This window comes from Channa argus, chromosome 17 (genome assembly GCF_033026475.1).
Source record: "Channa argus isolate prfri chromosome 17, Channa argus male v1.0, whole genome shotgun sequence".
Classification (NCBI taxonomy): domain Eukaryota; kingdom Metazoa; phylum Chordata; class Actinopteri; order Anabantiformes; family Channidae; genus Channa; species Channa argus.
Window position 1 is genome coordinate 13,831,670 of NC_090213.1, and position 25,978 is coordinate 13,857,647.

General features: G+C 39.7%; 2 protein-coding genes across 8 annotated transcripts; one reads left to right on the top strand and one right to left on the bottom strand.

The window, feature by feature from the left end:
- Positions 1–201: 201 nt before the first annotated feature.
- dpf3 (double PHD fingers 3) lies at positions 202–19,397 on the bottom strand. 6 transcript variants are annotated; one of them, XM_067483126.1, is made up of 12 exons: positions 19,227–19,393; positions 11,148–11,308; positions 9,862–9,969; positions 7,801–7,934; positions 7,336–7,431; positions 6,956–7,028; positions 6,384–6,425; positions 4,889–5,026; positions 4,604–4,732; positions 1,699–1,811; positions 1,415–1,496; positions 202–1,238 (listed from the first exon to the last, which is right to left on the bottom strand). In XM_067483126.1, exons 1-12 carry the CDS (start codon positions 19,256–19,258, stop codon positions 1,171–1,173), a joined length of 1,176 nt encoding a protein of 391 aa, XP_067339227.1. In that variant the 5' UTR covers positions 19,259–19,393; the 3' UTR covers positions 202–1,170. The 6 variants fall into 6 exon arrangements, 3 of the variants coding, with proteins under 3 accessions (XP_067339227.1, XP_067339228.1, XP_067339229.1); XR_010911359.1 differs by lacking the exon at positions 202–1,238 and adding an exon at positions 3,064–3,717 and having other exon boundaries at positions 1,478–1,496; positions 19,227–19,397; XM_067483127.1 differs by lacking the exon at positions 6,384–6,425.
- Positions 19,398–19,843: 446 nt separating this feature from the next.
- On the top strand, positions 19,844–25,965 carry wdr21 (WD repeat domain 21). 2 transcript variants are annotated; one of them, XM_067483124.1, is made up of 14 exons: positions 19,844–19,895; positions 20,222–20,336; positions 20,476–20,618; positions 20,825–20,982; positions 21,373–21,455; positions 21,770–21,872; positions 22,054–22,197; positions 22,512–22,561; positions 22,663–22,742; positions 24,090–24,182; positions 24,528–24,625; positions 24,724–24,900; positions 25,173–25,287; positions 25,396–25,965. In XM_067483124.1, exons 1-14 carry the CDS (start codon positions 19,859–19,861, stop codon positions 25,656–25,658), a joined length of 1,659 nt encoding a protein of 552 aa, XP_067339225.1. In that variant the 5' UTR covers positions 19,844–19,858; the 3' UTR covers positions 25,659–25,965. The 2 variants fall into 2 exon arrangements, with proteins under 2 accessions (XP_067339225.1, XP_067339226.1); XM_067483125.1 differs by having other exon boundaries at positions 19,875–19,965.
- Positions 25,966–25,978: the final 13 nt, after the last annotated feature.

The window sequence follows — 25,978 nt, forward strand, 5'->3', positions numbered from 1 at the left end:
AAATTTACTAAAAATTCCAGTTGATGAAAAATCTGCTACTGTTGTGAAAACTGCAAAAGCCTTGTGAGAATGGAAGGCTGACAGGCAGAAGGTGTAAGGAGGTACCTGGGATTAGCAAGGAGTAAATGGTTACATTGCACTGCATTGCAATATTTGCCATCTTTGTTAAAAGTTCACCTTTTCTTACTTTATTTTACTTAAAAAAAAGTTTTAGGAATGTGCAAAGACACTGGCATTTTAGTTTAACTTTCATGTCAACACCAGAAACTAAGGCATGCATTCAAGAAAATGCAGCCCATGTTAAAATAATGGTATTTCAGTATACGTCAACTTTTTTCTTTGCTTTACAAGTTCCCCTGTATAATTACCAGCTTTAAAAAGTGTTATTTTTATGTGGTTTGGATGCTGTAGGGTAAGAGGCTGGTAACCTTTTCAACACTATCTGCAAGGTTTTAGTCTATGTAAAGACATGTTAAATCTTTGTAAAGTGTCACATTGATCAGCATTATATCCCAGATCAAAAATGTCACCACACTCCAAAAGGAAAGATCATCCAACCTGTTTTGTGGATCCATTTCCTCTTTGCACTGGATCGAAATTTCTCAAAGCTCAATGAAACCTGTGAAAGATGGCATTACTAACACTGAGTCTGTCCAGATATAAAATAGGAATGTCACGGCAAAGTCTAAACACAGGATAGGAGTAGAGCTGGAAGCAGAAATTTAAACAAACATTAGTCAAACCTGCTCAGGTCCCCCCTTGGTAGAGCTTGTGCAGTAAAAGGAGCAAGTAAAACAGCTTCAGCAAACACTCTGGGAGAATAAATTTAAATCAGGAGGAAAACATCCAGAGATATCAAATGTTTGGCTTCACATAAAAATGCACTACACAGTTTTGGCTATGGTCAATCTTGCTTTGGCTTTTGCCATTTTACTGAGTGGTGAGGTAGAGAAATGAGCTGGCTGACTTATGGTCCAGATTGCGTGTTGATGGCATTTGCATATGGAGTGTTGCTCAGTTACATGAGAGGTAGAGGATCTCTCACACAGGGAACTGCCCTGAGCTGGCTAATGCACTGGAGGATGTGAGAGAAAAAAGTGTGTTTGTATGTGTGGGCATGTCAAAAACTATTGGGTGAATGTGCGTGGATTAGAAAGTCCAGGGTGTTTTTTATGTTTCTCCATATGCTGAGGCCTTGTCCTTTAGCAGATCCAGACACAAGTGACAGCTCCAGCTTCCTGTGGGGAGACACACAAACATAGAGGCTAGAATCTTTGTCCTCCTTGATCTTTTCCATTTATAGGCTTGGCTGTAGCCTGTTTTAAATATACAGCACATGACATAGAGTATATAGTATCAGGCCTCTTGTTGTATATATAATAACATTTCTGAGAGTGGCTCTCAGCTGTTGTACCTTCGGGAGGCTGGGTCATTGGAGGCTTCAGGCAATACATGTGGTACCCTCTGTCACAGTCATCACAGAACAACAGCTGGTCCTGCGCAGGCAGCACACAATGAACATATTACTGTATATACAACTGACAGAATAATAAATATAAACTCTGCCTGGAAAATTATGTTAACTAAAGTATTTGATGACATTGCAACAGTAAATGTTAGCAGTGTTTAACAGCTGCATAGTGACAAAAGCATGCAACCTAATGGAATCCACTTAGTTCCAGTCTACATCATACATACATCATTCTCTGAGGTGCCACAGAGGCTGCAAGACTTGCACTCGATGCACTGCCACTGGTACGTCCTCACCGCCTGCATCATGTTCTCAGTGAACTGCAGGCATGTGGGGTGACCTGCAATGTGACGGTGAGGAGATACGAAAAAGTGAAGAAGGGGAGTTCGGTGGGAGGAGATAGTAGATAGCCAGAGGAGTCTCTAAGGCATAGTTAGATGTGTGGCAGAAGCCCTGAATTGGTGCTGACAGCTGACACAGATAAAGGTTGACATGCATCTAATTGTATTTAAATATTACATTAAAAGTACTTCAACTGGCTAATTCAGGCTATCAGGTACATTCAAAATCAACAGCTTTGGGCTTGTCCCTTCAGGGGCCGCCGCAGCAAAATGTCTTCCGCACGTTGATCTGGCATTAATATTTATGCGGGATGCCCTTCATGCCGCAACCCTCCAATTTTTATCCGTGCTCGGGATCGGCACCAAGGTTGCCCCTGGTGACTGGGCGGGGCCGTACCTGGTGGGGTGGGATTTGATCCTACGGCCTTTTGTGTCCCAACCCGATGCTCTAACAATTGAGTCACTTTCATTAATGATGCATGTTTTTAATATATAAAAAAACAACTATTTTGCTAAAATGATTGCTGAAGTTTTGTTTTTCTCCACTTATTCATTAAAATGAGATTGTTATGTCTTTGTGAGAGTTTAGAGTAAGTGCTAGCTCACAGTTATGTGTTTATAGTTGGATAAAATTTAGCATCCAAAGCAATTTAGCCAGAGATTATGCCTGAAACACAAAAGACTAAGATGATAATATGTATACAGAAAAACACAGCTGAGAAATATTTTATTATTTTCCTACAAACCCTATACAGCTGTGACAACCCAAAAAAAAAGATATCGAAGAGGAATCATATCTGTTATATAGGACATTTTATAATAGTTATTTAAAACAGTGTTATAGATACTGCTGACGTCTTTCATGGCCTCCCTGGAGCCTCCCGATGTTGACTTATGAGCAGTTATCAACATTAACCTAGCATCAATGGGGTATCAATGAGCCATGAATGAGCCATAATCCCGGATAAACTGATTTATCTCTGGGCCGCGACAGCAGGGAGAAACATCTAACACTTTTCCTATCAGCCTCTGATGGGTGAATAGAGACAAATGTGACCTGCCTCCCAAACTGTGTGGGGAATTGCAGTCAGGAAGAAATTAGCTGTAGAAGCTTTAACACATGGACTATCAGCCTAATTGGACACCAGTAGCAGGCATTAGACAAGCATTTCTACTCAGCATATACCGATGAAAAAAAAGATCTAGTCCTTAAAGACAGAGAGGAGCAATGGAGTGCCGACTGGCTCTTACCTCTCAGCTACCTGTCCTCTTTAGCCATTGGAGTGACTCAAGAGTCCACGTTCAATCCTGCCCCTGCAACTTTATTGGCCGCTCATGTTATTCTTTCCATTTTCTCTGGTCCACCATGTCTGCTACTTGTCTTTTCAGTCCAGAATTACTGAGATCATAGCTGTATGGTTTCTGATTATCATACGCAAACTAAGTGTGAGGATCTTAATCTCGATTATGAAAAAATAGGGAAAAAAAGCCTAATGGTACTGAGTTAAATCCATATGAGAATGGTAAAAAAAATGCAACTATGTCCATCTGAGACCAAATGTCCAAGTAGAAGCTGGCTCTTGTCCATCATCGTTTCTTAAAGTAAAAAAATTCAAGTGACATTTAATGTAAAAGATTCTTTAGGTTGTGCCACAGTAGTCCAATCTTTTAGTGTTACCTCATAGAAATTGTTCAAGGATTTATATTGCCACATGGTCCAACTATTCAAGAGGTCCCATTATCAGCTGTCAGTCACAGCACCATCATCATCTGTAAACAAAATATCTTCCGGCTCTGCGTCTTCAAAGCCATGAAACGTAGAGGCCTCACTGTCTGATGCGTTGCCGAACAATTCTTCGAGAGCACTCATCTTCCTCCCATCCTTCTTCGCTCTTCCTCTTCCAGCTACCATGAAAACATCAGCGTCAGAGCAACACAGACAAGGCCACACAATCTTGCAGCTGTCCTATCAAACTCTACCGTAGCAAGAAAACATCTCACTTGTTGAATATCCTACAATCTTACTGCTTAGGACGGTCGAGCTGATTTGAGAGATGTTTTGCTGAAACATCCAGCAGATGTAGCTTTGGGTAGTGTGGAAAAAAGGGGGGAAAAGAAACAAAAAGCAGCCAAATGTGCCTTAAGGTAATGCATGAAAACTGAGCAACAAAAGAGTGAATGCATGTTGTACACAGAGCTCCTTAATGATGAGGTTGACATGGAAAGCATGCAGGATGGACCCTATGAATCAACATTATTGATAATGGAAAATTGTAATAAGTTCCAGCTGTTGGCCCTGAATTCTCATGGTGTACAAGGCTCATTGATAATCCATTGAAAATAAACTGCACCATCATGAAAGCTCACTTTAATGGACAACATAGATTTCTAATTAAATGTACATAATTAGCTACAGGTAGGTCAACTATTGTTTTTTTATTTTACCGATTTTGTACCGAGTCTGAACTGTATGAACATTATTGAACATTTCAGCTTATAAAAAACATAACTGAAATAATTTATGGAATCATTCATTTACAGAAAGATATAAAGTTATTAATCCAAATAAGGTTTAAACTGCTTCAGGTTCTTGGCTATTAGGGAAGCACCATTTCAGTCCATGTAGTACAGGTAAATATTGCAAGGAAGCAAGAAATATACATGATTGAGATTGTGGAGAAAAAAGAAGTAAAGGGAAACCAAAATGAGAGGTGCTGTACATAGAAACTGAAGTATGAGTCTAGAATACAACTTGTCCCATTCCCCCCAGATTGTGGATGCGGGGCCTCACCGGAGCGTCCACAGTCAGAGCAGGACACCAGCTCCTCAGCCTGGCCTGTCTTCCTGTTGGAGTCTTGGTCTCCTAAGCAGAAGTCACAGTAGTCGTTGGGGATAATAGCACCATCTGGGCCCTTCTGAGCTGGAAGTAGCCAGAAAAAGACACGTGTTAGTTGTAGAGTACAGGGCTCGCTGTCATTTTCTAGTTTTCCTAAAAGCTTGTCGGTCTGAGTTATCATAAACTGTAATTTGAATAATTGTTAAACTGTGTGTGTGTGTGTGTGCATAAGCTTCTTACGTTTATGGTTTTCAGAGGTCTGTGGAGGAGACGGAGCCATCTCTGTCTCCTTTTCCTCCTCACCCTCCTCCTCTGCCAGGTGGGTGTGGGTGTAGTGGTAGCTCAGCCCAGGGCGGTTCTTGTAGCGCTTTCCACAGACTACAGGTAAAATATCACAGGTCCATTAGAAACATGTAACCTTGTGTGTGAATGTACCATAGTGCATTTATGTTTTGAGCAATTATTATAGTGGAAAAGAGCATACTAACAGTCAGCTCCTAACTAAAGACTAATGGCAGAGATTCTATATAAGGATACATTTGGAAGTACTCCGTAAAACTGTGGAGTAATGCACACTGCAAAAATCAAGTACACATATTCAGTTTCAGTTGACTGTCTCTATGTATAAAATTAATTTAAAAATCAAAGGATATCACTAGACTAACACATAAAACTTAGTAGTACAGGAGGTCATTTTAGATCATCCTTTTAGTCGATATGAAGAACTAAGGGCCCATGGAACCACACAGATGATTAGAATACTATAGCTAGATATTAATGAGAGACTATGAGGATTACTTGCAGCCTAAACTACAAAAACATGTTTTATCTGTTATTCCTGATTATTAAAAGCAAGCAGTCCAGGTTAGAGCTTAATGGTATTCTGTTCTTATTATAGTGTAACACCATCACTTAAAGCTATAGCATGCAACTTAAGCTGGTGCTAGCATGAAAAAACAAACAAAAAACAAACAAAACAACAACAACAAACAAACAAAGGGCACCCTGCTCTATCCAGCCCTTCCTCTCGGCTCTGTTACAATCTGTTACGCTCTGCCCTGTGCCTTGCATATCTGCTCTAATGAAATTAGCATACATTTTGTAGTACATTTTCTAGTAAAATCTGTATATATTTGTAAAAAAGATACATACTGTAGCTTTCATATAGTATGTAAAGATAGTTTATAGAAAAAAGCAAGCACGATGTGAGCCAAAAATACAAATCACTGACTATAGATCTAGGCTAACACTGTACTAGTTTTTAATAATAGTTAAGGACTCTTCACAGTGACCACAATGGAGCTGTAGCCATTGTAGGAATGTGTTATTCTCTATAGAAACAGAAGGTGGATAAGGATTCTGATTCTTGTTCTGGTTCCTGTTCCATCCTTGGTTAAAACTGGTATTGATTTTATAAAAAAAAAAAACTTCTACGATGGCTACATCTGTGGATCACATCTCAGCTATAAAGTGACCTAAGAAACATGCGTCATTTAGTGCAACATCGGCTAAGCTGCTGCCACCGTATCATTTGGTGCATGCTTTGCAATGAGCAAGCATTACTGCACATGGTATTAGTGTCATGCAAAGCTACTACTGCAGGAAGAGATGCCTGGATTGGCATAAAACATTCAGTCAGCCATTTCCACACCAGATGCCCAGGAGCAAAAAAAGGCAATCATAAAAACAGTTCGAAGAGATCCTAGAAAGACAAGATGGTGACAGGTTGAGATACCTTCTTCAGCCTTTTTTGAGTTATGCTTTTGTTTGTATCTATCTGGAACAGAGAAGACACAAAAGGAAATGATAAAGGAAAGACAGAACAAGACACAAAATGAGGATGAGATTCATTTGTTTGAGGGTCAGTCAGCTCAGTCAGCTACAGTCTTTGTCCACATCCCATTGGCAATCCATTCCCGGGGCGGTTTCTGTTCAAGTACGCAAGTGGCATGCTAGTCAAGTCTGGATTGACTGCAAAGGTTTCTTTCATGCTGCAGAGGACTGCTCTTAGAAACAGAAGAGGAGAGGCTATCATTGGAAAATGAAGAGAAACATCTTCGCGGTTGTTTTTGTAGTGTTTAAACCTACTGGATAAACTAAGAATGTGAGATTGGCATGTACAGAAAAGAATTAAGTGCAAGTATTGTTTAATAGTTACTGCAGATCTAAGGAGAAGAATTTCGCCATTTATCTGAGTTTTAGGGAACATTGTGACATTTTCTTGACTAACACGTAAACCACAAACTGATGACACTGATTACATGATGGCACAGGATGTAGAAACAATCCAGCTTTCTTTTTTCTTACTGTCACAGACGTAAGGTTTGTCCTGGTCATCAGTGTTAACAGGTTCTGTTCTCCTGCGGCTTGATCCTCTGTTCTGAAAGGAAACACAACACGGGGTTGTGTATTTAATTCTTCATGTTCCAACACAAATTTAGGTTTTTTAAATTTACATCCAAACAACACAGTGTGTCATGCGACACTATGGTGGAAAAGATTATACCTGCTTAGCATCAGCATTTTAACACTGACAGAGTAAGTTCACTTATTATTATTGGTTATTTAGCAAAAATAACAAAACTGCTATCATTGCTGCTTTTGCACCACACATACTCACACATACTCACACAAACACACACTAACTCAAACACACACACAACCTCTTTGTTGTCACTGGCACTCACTTTGCCTCTGTTTCTGTTCTTTCTCTTTGGAGTATCCAGTTCAAAGTCCTCATCATCTTGGAAACCATCCCCATTCTCATCTGCCTCCAGTACTCTCTACAACACACACATACATAGTGCAAGAGTGCAACACACATACATAAAGACAGAGGGTTAGACTACTGTAAAAATAGGAAGGAAGAGGAGAGAAAAGATAGTGAGCAGTAAGAAATAGAGGTATAAGTAACCCATAATCTAATATTTACAGTTTTACATTCTGTATATTTGTAACACAGAGACAGATCATACAATATTTATGTCAATGAACCACCATGAAAACATTTATTTGTAAACTAATACAATGAAATTATAGTCATCCATGTCAGGCTTTATTTAGAAATTGTAATTATCTTTGTATCTAATATAACGAAGCAATCAGCATATTTTAATGACGTCTGACGTACAAGTAACATGTAACCAAATAACCTGTATTTCCAGCAATGTCTCCTCATCTTTACTGAGGCTGTTTTTTTTCTCCAGCAGGCTGTCTCCCCTAAGGAGGGCTTCCAAGGCTGTGGCCTCCCCTGGAGCTCCATCACGCTTAGGAGCCAGCTCAGCTTCTGTGGAAGGAGGTGGAGGCAGGACAGAAGAAGATAGAAGGTATTTGAAATGACAGGTACAGGTGAGTCTGAGTGTGCATAAGCTGATGTCCTTACTTCTAATTTAACAAGGGCAAACAATTGTGAAATATGAATTGATAGAGGAAATTTTATTAATAGTTGCAAAGCAGACTGGCAGCATCAACATTATAAAAAAGCCAGGATAAACATCACAATAAAAGTGGGGATGTGATAAAAAGCAGAGGGTTACTGAGGCTGTAAGATCCACTTATTAAATACTGTACCAAGCTTCTGTATTGTGCCATCACTCTATATGTGATGGCACATCACATATAGTCTATGGCATTTCCTTCCTCCCTCACCACAGACCCTGATCCTGTCTTCTTCTGACACCTTCCTCACTTCTCATTTAACTCTCTGGGGCAAACAGGGAGAAAACAGAGCCGAATGTTCTGCTCTGCAAGCAAAAACAAAATCCTCGTCTCCAACCCCATTTCATATACACAAACAAAATCATATTCATCTGAACAGACTAATACTGTAGAACACCTGATTTATAGTACATCAGGACACAAGAACTAAATTAATCGTTAGAAAGGAATTATGTATTAGGTAAATGTAGACTCGGTGCTCATTTTTCATTTTTTGTTCATCCTAAGTTGGCCTCACAAAAATGTATGTAATTAGCCTTGAATGTCACCTACCTTCATGCATTTCCTTCCAGCACTCATCTTTACGCTGTGACTTAAAGCAAAATGGCTTCTGAGTCACAGCCCCTGACTTGAGTAGTGCAGTGAAGTAATAAAAAAAGAAGAGGATCCACAAAAACAAGCAATTGAACCCTGTTTTTAAACTTTTTAAAAGCAACTTAGTGACAGTGCCTCTGTGTATCTTCACGCAGACAAACCTCTCTGCTCAGGAAGCATTAAATAAACATAACGCATTTCCAAAAGCCCAAGAGGAGAGCACTCACATTCCTTTGCCGTGTTATGATAAATATCTGGGCCCAAATGTAGAATTAGATCACAGAAAAAAACTAAACGTGAGACTTGGACTCTTTCACCCTCAGCTACAAAAGCTCTCCTTTCCTTGTTAAGCACAGTATATATTTCTGGTGTTCTTTCTATTTATGTGCTTTAGTTGCTTGCTGGTTGCAGCTCTGGGGAGTTTCTTTGTTTTGTTTTTCTGAAAATGACTGTTCTCTGAAAGCTAAAATCATTCTTGGTGGAGAGGTCTGGGGTATTATATTGCGTCTGGAAGACAGCAAGAGGCAAACAATAGTGTGGCAAAGCAGAAACAAAGCCTTGCCTTTATATCTGCCCCTTATCAGCTTCTTGGGGCCTTCATTTATATATATGCATGCATGGCTTCACACGCACAAAAAAAGCACACACTTCCACCTCATAAGCCTCGCTTACATTCTAATGCCTCATGGACAAATGATTATAGAGGCCCAGTTAGGGTGCTTCCGTACTGCAGCAGAGAGCAAGAGTCATGTGTGTGTGTGTGTGTGTGTGTGTGTGTGTGTGTGTGTGTGTGTGTGTGTGTGGTGGGGGTGTTTGTGTGCTTATGTATGCATGTGTACGTGCATTTGTCTACTTCTGGAGAACAGTGAGAGGAGGCATTGATTCAGGGGACAGAATGAACCTGGAGACCTGGCGAGAGAGGCAGGCTAACCAGAGCCAGATGGTCAGATAGTGAGCATTAATGCCACTCGGTACGCTTGATGCTCTGTGCAGCTATACAATAGCACAGAGGGCACTGACATAACTGTATTGTAAAACTAAGGGAAATTAGTTTAAATGCAAAAATCAGGGGTTACACCTGGTATTGTGTGGCCGATATTTGTGGACAAGGATTTTCACAGTGTATGGAAGTTAATGTGCTGCATGGTAGTGTATGTATATGTGTGGGCTGTTTGTCTTACCTAGTCGAAGCTCACACAGGCGTAGCTGGGGATCCAGGGGAGGGTGGAGCCGCCTCTTCTTTCTCCAGCAACGAGCGGGATAGGTATACATCTGTCCCGCTGCCTGGCCTGGACACACACATAAATGGATATATATGCAGAATCCCAGGCACACAGGAAGAATGTTAACAACCACTGGCAGGCAAACGATTTAACAAAACTTTCATTGAGAACCCTCCACGCACACGCACACGCACACGCGCACACACACACACACACACACACACACACACACACAGCATAGTTTCTCTGATTTCAGTATTCAGCCTATTGGTCCAATTAATGTCGTCCAACTGTTTCTTACGCAAAACATAAATTTTGTTGACAGTGTTTTAGCAATAACTGCGTAGAAATGTTATCAGTCTTACATGAATTAACAATTTTAATAATACTGCGTTGTAACCTTTCCAGCGAAGCAGGCTTCTTTACTTGAATATTTTGTCTCTGTTTGTGTCCACCATTAGCTTAACAGGAGACAGGGATGGAAGCAGAAAAGTTTTTTTGTTCTGCATGAGCAGAGGAAAAAAGTCAAGAGAAGGAGGGGGCATGGATAAACCCAGAATAAATGCATATAATGTGAGTTAGGCCTGCCACAAAGTATAGGGTGGGGCCTGAAGGGCTTAGCATACAAGATGGAGAGCATGCTATTTGTGTCCAGTAAAGAGCAGATTGTTCCCTTTGGCTGAATGGGTGACCCACATGTGCACCAAGCATTCGGACTGTTTAGGGTAAATCAGCTAGTGATAACTCAAAAAATATATTCAAACAAAAGTTGACTTATATTTATATTGGGGACAAAAATGTATGAATTCATCCATTATAGCCATGTATGTTTTCTTTAATCTTAAAGTAATAGTTTCATATTTTGAGGAATACACATATTTAATTGCTAGTTAGATCAGAAGGCTGATACCAGTTTTGTGTTTGAACTATAACTCTGAAGCTCTGTCCAAATGTAGCAAAATCCAGCACTCTTACAAATCACTAATTATTCCGCAGTGAATTTCTGCTAATAATGGCAACAGGAGTCGCTCTTTACAGATTAACATAATAATCAGGGATCATTACAGATGCTGGTCAGGAGATTTTTTTAGCCTTGTGCAGAGTCAGTTAACTAAACTAACCTGTTTGGGGATATCATACAGACATGAGAGCGGTATCAAGTTTCTCATCTAACCCTTGCAAAAAAAAAAAAAAAAAAGATATATTTCAAAATTGGACTATATGGACTTTACAGTGTTACTCACCTGGTTGTCGGTGGCACTTCTCCATCCAGATATAGCAGTTGTTTTGTGCCACCCCAGTCTGCGAGTCCAAGAAAGGCATCCGCACGCTGCGCTCAGCACACAGACGGGCATTGTAGCTACGACAGTGTTCAATGGCCTCTTTATAGAACTGGTCACCAAGCCTGAACCAGATTATAGATAGTCAGAGAACACAGCAGGTAAAATGATGAAAAAGACGGGCAATAAAGACAGGGATCAGCTTAGATGTATAAAATGTAATGTATGATTTAGATTAACATGAACGTTCCCATTCCTTCCTCATGTGAAGTAAATTGAAAACATCACAAACATCCTTTACCATAGTGTCAAGTTATGTGGAGTATGCAGCTTTGATTTTGGTTTTCTGTGTGCCGAGTTATTCTTGCTCCTGAAGTCCTTTGAGTAAACGCTATTTTTTCGACTATTTTTTATGTGTAATAGTTTTGGCATGTGTTGGGCCGCTAATAATTTAGTATGGTCTGCAAATCAAGTAGGAGTTGCTCTGCTCAGTCTTGGGTAACTTTAGCTTAATGTAACACACCCAGACATTTTTGCTCTGTTTGGTGCATACATCATACTCAGCATGAAGACAGCTGTGCTGAAATGGAACATCTCCTTTTAAAACTACATAGTGAATGTCAGGAGGGTTAAAAAGTTCAGATAAGGTCATTTTGGTTTAGCGAATATACCCATGAACATGTATCTGCCTGTCTATTATCCTGTCTCTCGGAAGAGGGCACGCAGAGATGGACACTTTTGTCGATTCCCTGGACAGATATGTAAAGAATGCCAAGCTGGACAAAGACTAGCACTCTGGTGATGCTAGATTTTACAAAGACGTGCAGTGTTTAAAGGCAGAAGGAGTGGAGGCTGGCTGGAGTAAATGGAGAGTGGTGGTGGGGGGAGTAAAAAATGGGAGTCAACTTGGGGATGCATTTACTGCTGTAGCCAAAAAGGTGTGAATTCAGAAGAAGGGATTCGGATGAAGACGGAGATCACTTCCAAAAGAAAACAAAAACATATAAATAAAAAGTGGAACTACTGGACAAGACGAGTACAGATGATGGTACTAACTCTTATTTGCATTAAAGCATCTTGATTTACATCAAATGTAAATTACAGCTACTGCTACATCTGGACAGAGCAAAAGGACAAGTTTGTCAATTTTTTCCTCTGCTTCTGCTTTAGTGTTATCAGAAGGTGTAAAACTAGATAAATGGAATCTAAATAAACAACTCTGCATGCGTTCATTCATTTACTTTAAGTGTTTCAATTTTAAATATTTGTGGCAAAAGCGTGTGAATCTGTTGAATTATCATTTAAGTTTATATTAAACTATCAAAGTATAATATTGACAAGACAGGTTTGTTTAAGTGTGTCATGGGGTGAACAAAGGAGATTTGCGAAAAAGAGTTAATAATTTTTTATCAGACTAAAAAGAGATAATTTCTAAAGAACTTGGATCCCACCAGTCAGCTGTCAGGCAGCTTGTGTGCAAACCAACAAACAACAATATTATGTGTGGCAGAGATGCAAAGAGGAAACCACTATTCTCCAAAGGGGACAATTCTGCCTTTCCATAGTTTGCTCAAGCCAATGTGGATAAGCCAGAGGGCTGTTGGAAGAATGTTCTGTGTGAAAAGTGTTGTGTTTGGGGGATGACCAAACACTGCATTCCAACAAAAGAGCCTTAACCTATCTGTGAAACACGGTGGTGGCAGTGTCATTGCTTAGGCCAGCTGTGCTGCCTCTGCACAGTGTGGTCACGCCAGTTAGTGAAGGCATGGGTTCACATACTTTTACCACCTGCTACCCTACTATCAAAATGTATGCATGCATATGATTTTCAAACTTTGAAGAGAAAATGTGTTAGAACGATTTTAAGTAGCTTATACACAGATTTTAAGGGTCCTGAGCCAGGATAAAATGGGAAGGTTGTGGCAGGAAGGGCATCTGGCGTAAAAACTCATGCCAAATTAATGTGTGTGTGGAACATGTTCTGCTGTGGCGACCCCTGAAGGGACAAGCTGAAAGCCGCTGATCTCCGATACACAGATTAGAAAGATTTCAGTCTTCACCTCTTGACAGAGGTAACACCAGTTGCTAAGAGCATGGGTTCACATACTTTAAACACTCAAATGTTTACAAATATGAATCGGTGTCAGGTTTGCTTTATTGGTTTAATAGGGTTTCTTTCATGGACTTGCATGAACATCTGACAAATGTTTTTAGTTTATATTTATGCATGCATATAATTATTAAACTAAACAAAACATGTGTTAGGAAGATTTTGAATAGCTTATACACAGATTTAGCAGATGTCACTCTTCACTCTTGATTTTACTAGTGGCTGTGCATGTGGCTCCAGTGCCATACTGTAACATCTGGGCTTCAACATGCGGTGGTTGCCGGCTGAGGTATTTGTCTGGAGACGTACAGAAATTAGGAATTCAGCTGATGTTTTTGATGCTGCGTGTTTGTAAAGTACGACAAAGCAGACGTCCCAGTGATCCAGTCAAAGCCAAATGTGTCATATACCTCAAATTCCCAAGGGGAAATTGTTACTGTATCTCTGCTGTCACTATTTGTTACCTGAATTGAAATTTGTAGACCTACAGGCATTTTTCCTCATCTGACTCTTTTCTATTGTCCTCCCTGTGTCTCCCCATATTGCCTGTATGTTTTTGTCCCATTTCTAATAACAAAGTGTCTGTGTAACATCCTCGGGCAGCTTCAAAAACTATTACATAAGGGAGGGTTTGTGTCTGCTTGTTCGCCTGCTGTATATTTGTTCATATGTTTGGTCAGGGTGAAGAGACACTGAGTGTGTGCATGCATGTGTATGCAGCCGAGAGCATCTGTCTATGCGTTACTTGTCCTGAGACATCCCCCCTCCACCTCTCTGAACCCAAATCAACACAGGAGTATATGGCTGATCTTGGATGATGGTACTTATATAAGTTTAGTTTTGCATATTAGGCAACACATTCCTCCTGGCCAACAGCTTCCTTGATACTAAAAGAATCTGCAGTTGCTGTGTGTGTGTGTGTGTGTGTGTGTGTGTGTGCGCTGAGTGTATGCCACTGATTGTCTCAATTGCTCCCATACTCGCACAGAGAGAGTTTTGTTTTTGATGGTCATTCTTATCACTGCCAAGGAGAGAAGCAATCTCAAGCTAATCACTTACAGGTCAGTGTGAGGAGAGGAGAGGAGAGGAGAGGAGAGGAGAGGAGAGGAGAGGAGAGGAGAGGAGAGGAGAGGAGAGGAGAGGAGAGGAGCGGACCCTCTCATTATTTCAATCCTTCCTTTGTTCTCTGTTTAGATCAAGCACAGTAACCCTCACAGGTGCCCATGAATGATTTTTCTCAGTTTCATTTGCACTAGACTTCAGGTGAGATAACAGGGTCTAACACACACACACACACACACACACACACACACACACACACACACACACACATCATGAATATTCAAACTTGCACTTGTAGTGGAAGCTCTAACAATCAGACTTTGTGTTGAGGCATTTGCTGTCATTCCTCTCCATCAGTCTTCCTTTCATGTAATTTCAGTTCTGTATCACTCACAGCACTTTCTCTTCCAAATATTAATTCATTGAAAGAACTCATCAATCAAAAAACAATTACTATCATCCCTCTCTCCACTTTTCTGTTCAATTCTCTGTGTTTTCATCCACACTGTTTCCTTCCAGTTTCAACAAGCTTTGAAAAGTTTGCTTTTCTGTAACTAAAAGAATTAGTTGATTATTCAATTTGTCAGTCAACAGAACATCTGAAGACGCTATGTGAAAGCGTAAACTTAACTATTTTCTAAATTACCACATTTGCAGCCATGTCTTATTTAGAATTTAAGTTAATATTCGTCTCATAATCAAAATCATTTGGTTTAAGTTACAAAAATTATAACTTTAGCTCGAGGCTAGATGTGTTTGTCAGTCTCTTGTCCCCATCTCAGTTTACCTTAATCCCTCGTCTGTCAATCATTTTAATGAGTTCTGTACTGTAAAGCAACATTTCAGCTAATGGCTGAGCTTACTGCATCCACAAAGACACCGCAAGCATTAAAGACATCGACAATCATTTCAAGAGATGACAGACATAGACTTAAAAATGTAACAACATATTCTGCTTATGTTTTGTCAATGTTCATTTTAATATCCAAAGTAACATTTGGTAAAAAAGAAAAAACATAAAATTTAAATACTATCATTGTAAAAGTATCATAAGTAAATTGCAAAGGCTTTAGGTTTGACTGCACTCAAGCAACCACCAACTAATGCAGCTTCATTTCTACACTACAAAATGAGACCCCTAATTAAATTAACTGGTCTGGCAAGATCGCAGTTTGTGTGCAGCTAAATCATTGTTCAAATATTGCTCTTTCTCCAAAATTATTGGCATTTGCCACTTTTTTTTTTTGCCACATTAGAAGGATATTGCTTTTAGGTGCATTATATTATATTATATGCATTCAGTGTTTTTAAATTTACTACTAAATAGATATTTTATTAAACATATTTTTAAAATTAGTTTCATATATTATTTTATTAATATTAGTAATACGCTGTTTTTGTTGTAGTTTATTGGTATTTATTATATCACTCATGGTACAAACTATTATTGGTGGTTGTTTTTATTCTACAGTTTTCTGAATTACATCACTGCCTGTTGCGCAAACAAACGGTTCTTTTGACAAATCTACTAATTTACTAATGAGATGATAATAGCCTGTGAGAGAGACTTTACAGGCACATTTTCCAGCATGCAGAGCTGGTAAAATGTGTTTTGCATGACTTCATACTCATCACTGAGCCAGAGGTAAACACAATTCTGTAACTCTTTGACAACCTCAATACAACATCTGCATTCAGACTAATATGTTAGACTTCATACAGACACATCTTTACAACAAAGCTTCGAGCTTTGCCCACAGAAATATAAATATAGTGTAGCATCTCAAAGAAAACATTGAAATACAAACAAAATGAAGGGGTTTACCACAAATTTGGTTAAATAAAGTGAGTCCAATTTTTGGCTCTAGTATAGTAAGCTGGACCCGGGGAAGCACAGGGAGAGCCATCAGTATGTGTGACTTTGTAGGCTGGGCACCAGGTAACGCAGAGGAGAGGAAGATGAGGAGGAGCAGGAGCCAAGGAAGCAGAAGGCCAGGGAAGAGGAGGGATCCCATATGTCCTGAGGCACACGTGTTCCCTTTCAAATGTTGTCACACTTATTTTCTCTCATACACGCCAATGTGTACGCACGAGTGCACTCTCTCACACACACTTTTGGGTGCACAAACAGACCCACAAAGAGAATGAAAGAAAAAGGTGCAGAGTTCAGTTGAGGAGGGGAAAGGGGAGAAATAGAGCAGTTAAAGAGGAAAGGGTGTTGCAGAGAGGAAACCCTGATTCAGATGCTGCTACTGTTGTCTTGCTGTGGGAAGGGTTCGAGGGTGGTGGGGGGCATGATACAGAAGCTGTCTGTGGGCATGTGAAGGACTGGAAGATGTAGATGTGTGGTTGAACGGTAACGCATTTCAACTCAGCATGGGTTCCCCGGAGGAAATATGAGAGAATGTGTCCCTGAAGCAAATCGTAAGTCATTTGTTCACTGTCCTTCTGCACACGTACACATAAAAACACAACGAAAGAAACGTGCCTGGTCCGTGTGCAGAAAGGGGGAAAAAATGGATGGATCACTGCATAGAGCTCTCCCTAAAAAATTTTCCTGGCCGCATAATTCCCCATGCCTGGAAACCATTCACAGATATTCCCAGTCCCCAGGCTCAGATAGACAAAGGCCAGGGTTTGCCCCTGTGCTGCTGGTGTAGTATAAATGTATGCAGTAAATGCAGCCAGACAGACAAACCCCCCCATACCCCCCAGACCTCCATCACTCACTCATGCTTCCTCTCACGCAAACTGGGGGAGGGGCAGATGGCTACACAACCATGCATGCAACAAACACACACAATAACACCCCCATCCATCGTCTCTGTTACATTTCCCTAAATCTCATGTCGCACACTTTCAATCCTAAATCACACACTGCCAAACCACTTTCCACATGAACTCTTTGGTTCATTATAAACCCAAACATAATGATATAAGAAAGAAGGAATAAGGGACACGTAATGCACATAAACACTTCCATTTGTATAAATTATTCACTCATTTGAATACTTCTCATGTCAGCCCCTCTTCAAACCCTATCTCACACAGTCTAATGTCTAAGCAAAAATGACAACTCTAGAAAGCCAGACATATTTACGACCAGCTGCCGATGGTTGTATTTCATCTTTCAGCGCTGGGGAGTGGTTGGAAAGGAGCGCTAGATTATTTCCACATCCTTATTGACTGCATATTATTTGTTAGCCACACAGAGGACAAGTTGGCCCTATTGTTTCAAGCACAGAGTGGACTCAAACATCTACGCTGGCTGGAAAAGAGATCACACTGTTTACAAGAGTGGCAACTCATATGCTGCATGATATTAACACTTTCATTCCTAACATGATTGTTTCCGGATTATTGTAATGTTTTATGTTTATGTGCATGTCTGTATGCCTCTCCCCGCACTCCACACATACACACAATGCTTTCACTTTTAACAGATATTAGATGGGGTGGGGAAAATCCATATATACGTATATATGAAGAGTAGATGGGGCTCACTCCCTCCATCTCTGCCACAGCATCAGTCTTTCTTATTATGTACCTCTTATCGTTTCTCTTAACAGGACCCGGCACACTCCTAATCTGCTGCGCTACATGCACAACTGTGAACATATAACAGCAAACACACATACCTACATTCTCTGCAGCTTAATCTGTTTTGGCACACCAGATTAAAGCCTTTTTTATACACTGGGTGTACACTGGGTCAGTTTTTGGCTGTCAACAAGAAGCTTTACAAACAAGAGCATTATCGGTTCTTTGTACTTTAGGAACCTTTCACACTCTGTTCCTTCTATATTAATTCATAATTCAAGTATAATTTAAACATTAATGACTTGACATTAATGCTAAATAAAATGCAGGATATAGAGATGATGGCTGACAGTCGAAAGGATTTACACATCCAAAGAATTATAGGCTACTGCAGATTGACATTTTACTGTAACTGAGTGAAAGAAAATAGATGCATTTACACCATCAGATTAAGTTTCTTCTTTCTATTTCTGTCAGATCACATTTTGTTTAAAAGCTTTGCAGAAACGAATTATCTGCACATAATAGTAAAAAGATGCTCTCAGCCATGCAGGAAGATAAACATACAAATATGTAAAAGAAACTCAACTGAAAGTAAAAAACAAATCACTATTCCTTTGGTTAATGTTAAATCAATTTTTCCGATCATCAATAGCTTAGTCTGCAAAACTGATAGATTCTGTTTTCATATTTCGCATTTTTTTAATTAAGTTAAAAAAATCATGTATTCCGTCTGGATTGTTCGTGAGCAGATTTTTAAGATCAGATAAAGTCATCACACACACCCAACACCAACACCACAGTCTGTAATATATTGGTCGTTTTTCCTAAATCTGTTGTAGGTTTATATAATGTAAACATGAAATAATCTGCTCTGTTTACACCACTTAGAAAGTAGCCGCAAAAGATGGAGCCGCGCAGTGCGCTGGGGTCGCTTACTTAATATGCGCTTTGTGACATTAAATACACGAAATCGCCGATGCAAAATCGCCGATAAAGAGCCCACCATGCAAACTTTCTCTCACCCCTGTTTATAAAGCAGTTGTTGACAACTGCAACTTTCTGTCCACGTGAACGCGCGTGAATGTAGACATTTACGCGCGGTGTGTTTTCTCTGCAGATTAGACTGAGTGCATGCCTTTATATCAGAATTACACAACCCAGCAAGTAGTCAACGGGACTTGCAGACAACACACACATGGAGACTGTCTAAGAATATAACAAACGTGTTAATTGTGTTATGCATATTGCAACGCTCCTGGTCCCCCTATCTTGTGCGCTATCACTTGGTGCAAAAATTTTATCAAATATATGTAAAAAAAAATACTCACGATTTTAGAGGATTATGAATGACAGTCGCCATTTTCCTGCAGGACTGTAACGTAATATTCCAAATCTCGGTGTAGTTTGGGACCCTTACGGAAAAAAAGAAAGAAAGAAAGAAAAATTTTGCAGCCAATGCGGCTCTGGGCACCGTGCTCGCTACCAATACAACACCAGCATCAAGAAAATGGGCGTGGCTTCAGATAAATCTGTCAAAATCAGTGTCTCCGTTTTCAATTTGGAATAACATGATGACGCAAACTTAATTTAGCTTTAGTAAGTTTTGGTTTCACACACCATGGGCTGTATCTGGAAGACATGTATATAGTATTTGTTGTATTTGATGCTTGTGTAGTCCATAACAACGCTAAAGAAATGCAAGCTTTAATTATGAATTATTCAAAAACAATAAAGGGTAAAATAAAATACACTGAATACATGATCTAAGCATGTACTTAAACGTATTTTGACTGTATACTGTTCTGCAATCCAATCTACTGAAATCAAAATAAATTTCATTATAATCATCCTGATGCGTGGCTGATACATATGTCACAAAGAAATCAACCAATGAATGGCTACTGCGTCAAAAACTATTGTAAAGTATTGACCAATAAATGACATTTGGAGGCGGGACAATATGGCAGGAATTCATTGGATAGCAGTTAGCTCACAAGGTGTTTAGTTGAACTGTGTCGTTAGCATTAGTGTTAAACTGAATAACTTTTATAGGGCAATAAAGAGTGTGTATCCTTACGAAAAGCGTATTTATTGTCTCATAAAACGTTCTTTACGTATTGTGTAGTTCTAGCATGAGTAGAAAAGGCAAAGAAAGATGTTTAGCTAACATTAGGCCAATAGTGCTAACGTTAACAACTTGTTATCTTAGCTCACAAGCTAAACACGTTTGCTCTACTGGCTCCACACTTCCGTAAACACAGGACTGAGTGAAAAGAAGCTTTGTGTAAAGATCCCTAACTTTACTTTGGGCCCCAAACAACAGGGATGAAGAAATGGAACTGTCGAGAAGGGCAGCGACGATACGGTCGACAAGGTGGTGGTCACCGCCAGAGATGGAGCAGAGACAACCGGCAGAGATCGACACAGGACGAACAGCGGTAACTTATGTTGAGTAATATGCAGACACATATTTGAGGTACCTATGTCAAAGAATGATATTTGAAATCTGTCCTAGTCCATACTGGGCATCACAGTCAGCGTTTGTAATGTCAGTAATTATCAACCCCCTTCTTGTAGGTATGGAGAAAATGAGGCAGGGCCATCACACAGAGGACCCCAAAGAAGACATGATAACCAGTCTGCTTCTCCTTCTTCTTCCTCATCCTTCTCATCATCGTCATCCTCATCTTCTTCCTCAAAGACCAGCAATGGGGCCCCAGGTCAGTACCATACATCAACCATCTCCCTAGCAAATGACTGTAGGGAGCAGGTATGGTTCATAGGCACAGTATCAATGTGTGACACATGGGCCATCTAATACAAGAAGACACTAAACTATGATTGCAGATAACACATCTGCACTGGAGAATAGTCCAATGTAAATGATGGGCCCAATGATTAATTTGATGCGCACTTCTTTTGTCAGAGCTGCCTGGTTTCTACTTTGACCCCGAGAAAAACCGTTATTTCCGGCTGCTGCCAGGGCACAACAATTGCAACCCCCTGACTAGAGAGCAGCTACTGGAAAAAGAAAGGGAGAAACAGAGGAACAAGATGCTTGCAGAGGATGAAAACCCTATAAAAGTAAGCGTGCTATTTGGGAAATATTCTTAAAGTTTCTCTATGTTTTCTCAGTAGATTGAGCTGAGACATTTTAACCATGACAAGCAACTGCAGGGGTGCATATTGCACTTAGTTACTCACATTAGGGAACTAAGAGAACAGTCTGTGGGATTACTGTGAAAAGCCGCATAAACAGTTAATTTTTTTGTAATCTGTAGCAGGCAGGTGCTACAATATTCAGATTTATTCAAGAGAAGAAATGGGGTTTTATAAATCGTGTTTGTAAAAATATTAATTGTGATGTGTTTTTCCAAACAATTAGATGTGAACAAACCATGTTCTATAACACACAAACATACAGTGGGTTGTGATGCCTTTGTTGCTTCTTTAAGGGTATCTTCTACTTTTTAGAAAGCCCCAAGAAGAGGACTGAACACTTCACTGCTGTTACAGAAAAGACACCTTGGCCTGTTACCAAGGAACTCCTATTGTAGGTACTGTATCAAACAGTTTTTTGCACATGCATACATGGACATGTACATTGACCTGTGGTACCACAGCTGTAAAATGTTACAGAAAAAAAAAATCAAGACTAACTTGGTGCTAATCAGTTTTGACATAGATTTCAAATAGGTCACAGAATGTTAGAAATTTAAAATATTGTGCTGCCTGGCAAACATTTCTGGTAATAAAGAAATAGACTGACATTGTGAGATCGCTAAAAGAAAGTGAGAGAATTATTATTGTTTAAGGAACTGTCTGCAGACAGTGGTATTCTGCTTTAACTTATTTACGGTGTGTCTCCCAGGCTCATCCATGAGGTAAAGGTCAGTGGAATGAGACGCCACAAACTGGATATCCAGAGTACAGACAATGGCAACCCTGACATGGACAACTTTAGACTCATAGTGGTGAGAACACACTTAGGCATAATGGAAACCCTGGCCCTAATACATAACTTCAAACTGTAGAAGTAATTTATAGTTACAGAAAAATCTAGTAAACGTTTATCTCGCAGAACATTTTTCCGGGTTTATGTGAAAAATATTTTTTTCTTTGCTTATTCTCCCCTGTGTTCTGTGATTTTCTCAGGGAGACTCGGCATGTGAGCGAGTTTTTACAGTCAATGACGTCTCTCATGGAGGCTGCAAGTACGGCATCATGAATTTCAGCAGCAGCAGTGAAGGTTCTCTGTCTGTGGAAATGTGTGATAACCTTTACTTCACCAACCGCAAGGTGGGACTGTTACACTTGGAGCAGGAGAGGTCACTCTGAATAAATAATATCTATTGCAATTCTATTATATCTTAAAAAAAACTTTTTAAGTTTGGTTACTGTGGCCTTTAATATATTCATTAAATATCTGTATGAATCTAATTAGAAATTAGTTTTAGATGGCCTCAGATCTATTCAGTGTCCTATGAAGTCTGTTGTATATCTAGAAAGTTAGTTCTTTACAAAGATGTAAATGTTTGATTTTACAGCTTTGTTGATTTAAATATTTTTGTTTTAGGATTTTGACACTTGTGCTCTGGCTAAATGTGTTTCAGGTGAATTCCATCTGCTGGGCCTCAGTCAACTACCCAGACTCCCATGTGTTGTATCCTCCTCCAGCTTTACTTTAGACATTATTTTTGAATTTCATAATTGTCTTCTATTTTGGACACAGATTGTATGTTCCTTAACTGAGTTTACTCCTAGACTATGTCTGGTAGGAATGGCAGACACCCCTGGCTGTGTTAGTTTACTTCCTGCTTCCCTCTTCAGTAACTCCAACCCAGGTTAGATTAAATAGAAATTTCACAGGTTTATCACTTCATTTAATACTCTCAAATTAGCCCGCTAAATTGTATTATTCCTAAAGCAGATTACAGGTACTTTGCAAGATTTTGCAGGTACTTTGGTTTGAAATAGCAGTTTTGCCAAGATAATTACAGTGCACTTCAGTCAATGATCCCTCAGTTGGTTCCAAAATGACTTTGTTTGGCAAAAGTATTCATACGCCTTGAAATTTTCCACATTTTGTCATGTTACAACCACAAATGTGAATGCATTTTGTTTGGGATTTTGTGTGATAGACCAACACAAAGTGGTGCATAATTGTGAACTGAAAGGACAATGATAAATGGTTTTCAAAATTGTTTACAAATAAATATCTGAAAAGTGTGGTGCGCATTTGTATTCAACCCGCTTTACTCTGATACCACTAACTAAAATGCAGTGGAAATAATGGCCTTCAGAAGTCACCTAATTAGTAAGTACAGTCCACCTATGTGTAGTTTAATCTCAGTATGAATACACCTGTTTAGTTACATAAGTTCAAAGCAGGGTTGGATTATAAAAAAAAAATCCCAAGCTTTGAACATCTCATGGAGCACTCTACTATCTATCATCTGAAAATGTAAATTGTATGGCACTGCAAACCTTCCAAGAAATATCTGTCCTAAACTGACAGGCCGGGCAAGGAGAGCAAGGGCAAGGAGACTGTTAGTCATGCACTCCACAAATCCACAAGTGGGGATGCTTTTCTTCAGCAGGGACAGAGAAGTGGGTCAGAGTTGATGGGAAGATGGATGGAGCCAAATACAGGGCAATCATAGACGAAAACCTGTTAGTCTGCAATAGAATTGAGACTGGGAGGGAGGTTCACCTTCCATCAGGACAAAGACCATATACGTCCAACCAGGGCTACAATGTAATGCTTTAGATTAAAGAATATCCATGTGTTGAAAAGACACATGAATATTTTGCAAGGAAGAATGGGCAAATATTGCACTCTCTACATGTGCAAGGCTGGTAGAGACATAAACCAAAAGGTGGTTCTACAAAGTATTGACTCAGGGGGGCTGAACACAAATCCACAACACACTTTACAGCTCTTTATTTGTAAAAAATTTGAAAACCAAATAATTTTCCTATCACTTCAAAATTATATATCACTTTGTGTTTGTATGTCAACATAAAATCCCAAAGAAATACATTTGTGGTTGTAAAGAATGTGTAAAATTTCAAGGGGTATGAATACTTTTGGAAGGCACTGAGTCTGCAGACTGAGAGTGAGCAGAAAAGGCATCTTTCATGTCGTCAGTGTTCGTCTTCTTTTTAACGCCCCCCCTCTCTCTCCTCAGATCAGCCAGGTATGCTGTGTAGCTTTAAGATATCCTCTGCTTGGTCGTGTGCTTGGTGCCTCAACCCACAGTTTGACAAGACTTTCAGCACTGGTCAGTTCCATTATAACTGTTGCAATCATAAACGGAGTCATCTGCGGATGTACAGTTTGATTGGCTTGGCTGGGGCAGATGTTAAATAATATAATCTCACACATCCTACAAACTTTATTTTCACAGACAGAACTGCAGGACCTCTGTTATAATCTAATCATACATACATACATTATTCAAATTTACTTTAGGATCAGAGATGCTTCTATTATATTTAAAAGACGGCAGTATAGGCAGTATACAGAAGACCTATCAACTGATAATTGTTGTAGATGATTCGTAAAGATGGTTAAATAAATTTCTCCTCACAGTTTCACAGCAACACCTTTTTGCTTGCCTTGACAGGCCTGTCTCGTAGGGTAATTGTGAAAGATGCAGAGACGGGGCGAACACAGACGTACAGCGTTGGCAGCGATGTCTTGGCTCAACAGTTTGCCCTTAGAGTAAGATGTTTGCCAACATCAAATGATTAAACCATAGTTGAGTTCACAAGGAAGATCTTTTGAAGATTTCTCTCTGACTAAGAACTTACTCTGTTCAGGTTCCTGTGTTGTTCAACGGTTGTAGATCTGGGGAGATCTTCAGTATCGATCTGCGTCAGCGTGGCCGGAGGGATCAAAGCTGGAAGGCCACTCGCTTCCATCAAGAGTCAGCAATCACCTCTGTCCGTGTCTTGCAGGATGAAAACTATCTGCTGGCTGCTGACATGCTAGGCCAGGTCAGGTTATCTGCCCGACAAAAACATGTTTTATAAAGAACAAACTTTGAGCCCTGCTATAAACACTGGGTCCAAAATGGCTCAAATGTTACCATATTTCACAGCCTTTAACCAAAAAAAACCTCAGTTTGAACAATTGGCTCGTATTAACCTAAATTCAAACTACATTACAGGATCAAAGTTAAATATTGTGACACCTATCAGAATACAATAAAACCCACATGGATACTATTTTTGTATTAACTTTGATTGTTTTTTTCATTGATGAGCAGATTAAGTTATGGGATGTGCGAGTGACAAAGCCAGTGCAGGAATATAAGGGGCATTATAATGAGCATGCCTACCTTCCAATCCATGTCAATGAACCTGAGGGGCTTCTCCTGGCAGGTAGGAAGAAAATAAACATGTTCTATCAGTATATTCACTACCTAGGAGCCAGTTTGGTTTCCAAACCATTCAGTTTAAATGTTTTACTGATCATTGTTGTGTCCGCAGTGGGTCAGGATTGCTACACAAGGTTATGGAGTCTAAAGGATGGCCACCTACTGAGGACCATCCCATCACCACACCCGACTGCAAGTGACTTAATCCCAAGCATTGTCTTCTCCTCCAATTTGGGTGGCTGCAGGGGGCTCCCTGGCCTGCTCATGGCTGTCAAACATGATCTATACTACTTCCCATACAACACAGACTACCAGGAAGGAGAGCTGTCGACTGGATGTTATCAAAAGACTGAAACTGTTTCCTCTCTCATATGATTTCTTAAAAGCAGAGAGGATGCTTTTTTGCCCTCAGGAAAAGTTACAGTTAAGTCTCAGGGGAATGTTTTTTGTGATGGTACCAGGAGTGCTACATACGTAATTGCACACAATTGCTTGAAATCTGTTATCTGACATAGGATTGACTTTGACTTTGTGTGATTTAGGAGGTTTCTGGTCTGAATAGCTGAATGTCCTGTTAATACTATAAACTGTTAAACTTTCAATTATTATAAATAAATTTTAAAAAATAATTTGTTGTTGTCCATAAATAATACACAGAGCAGATTTTTATCGGTTTATTACATAATATATGAGCA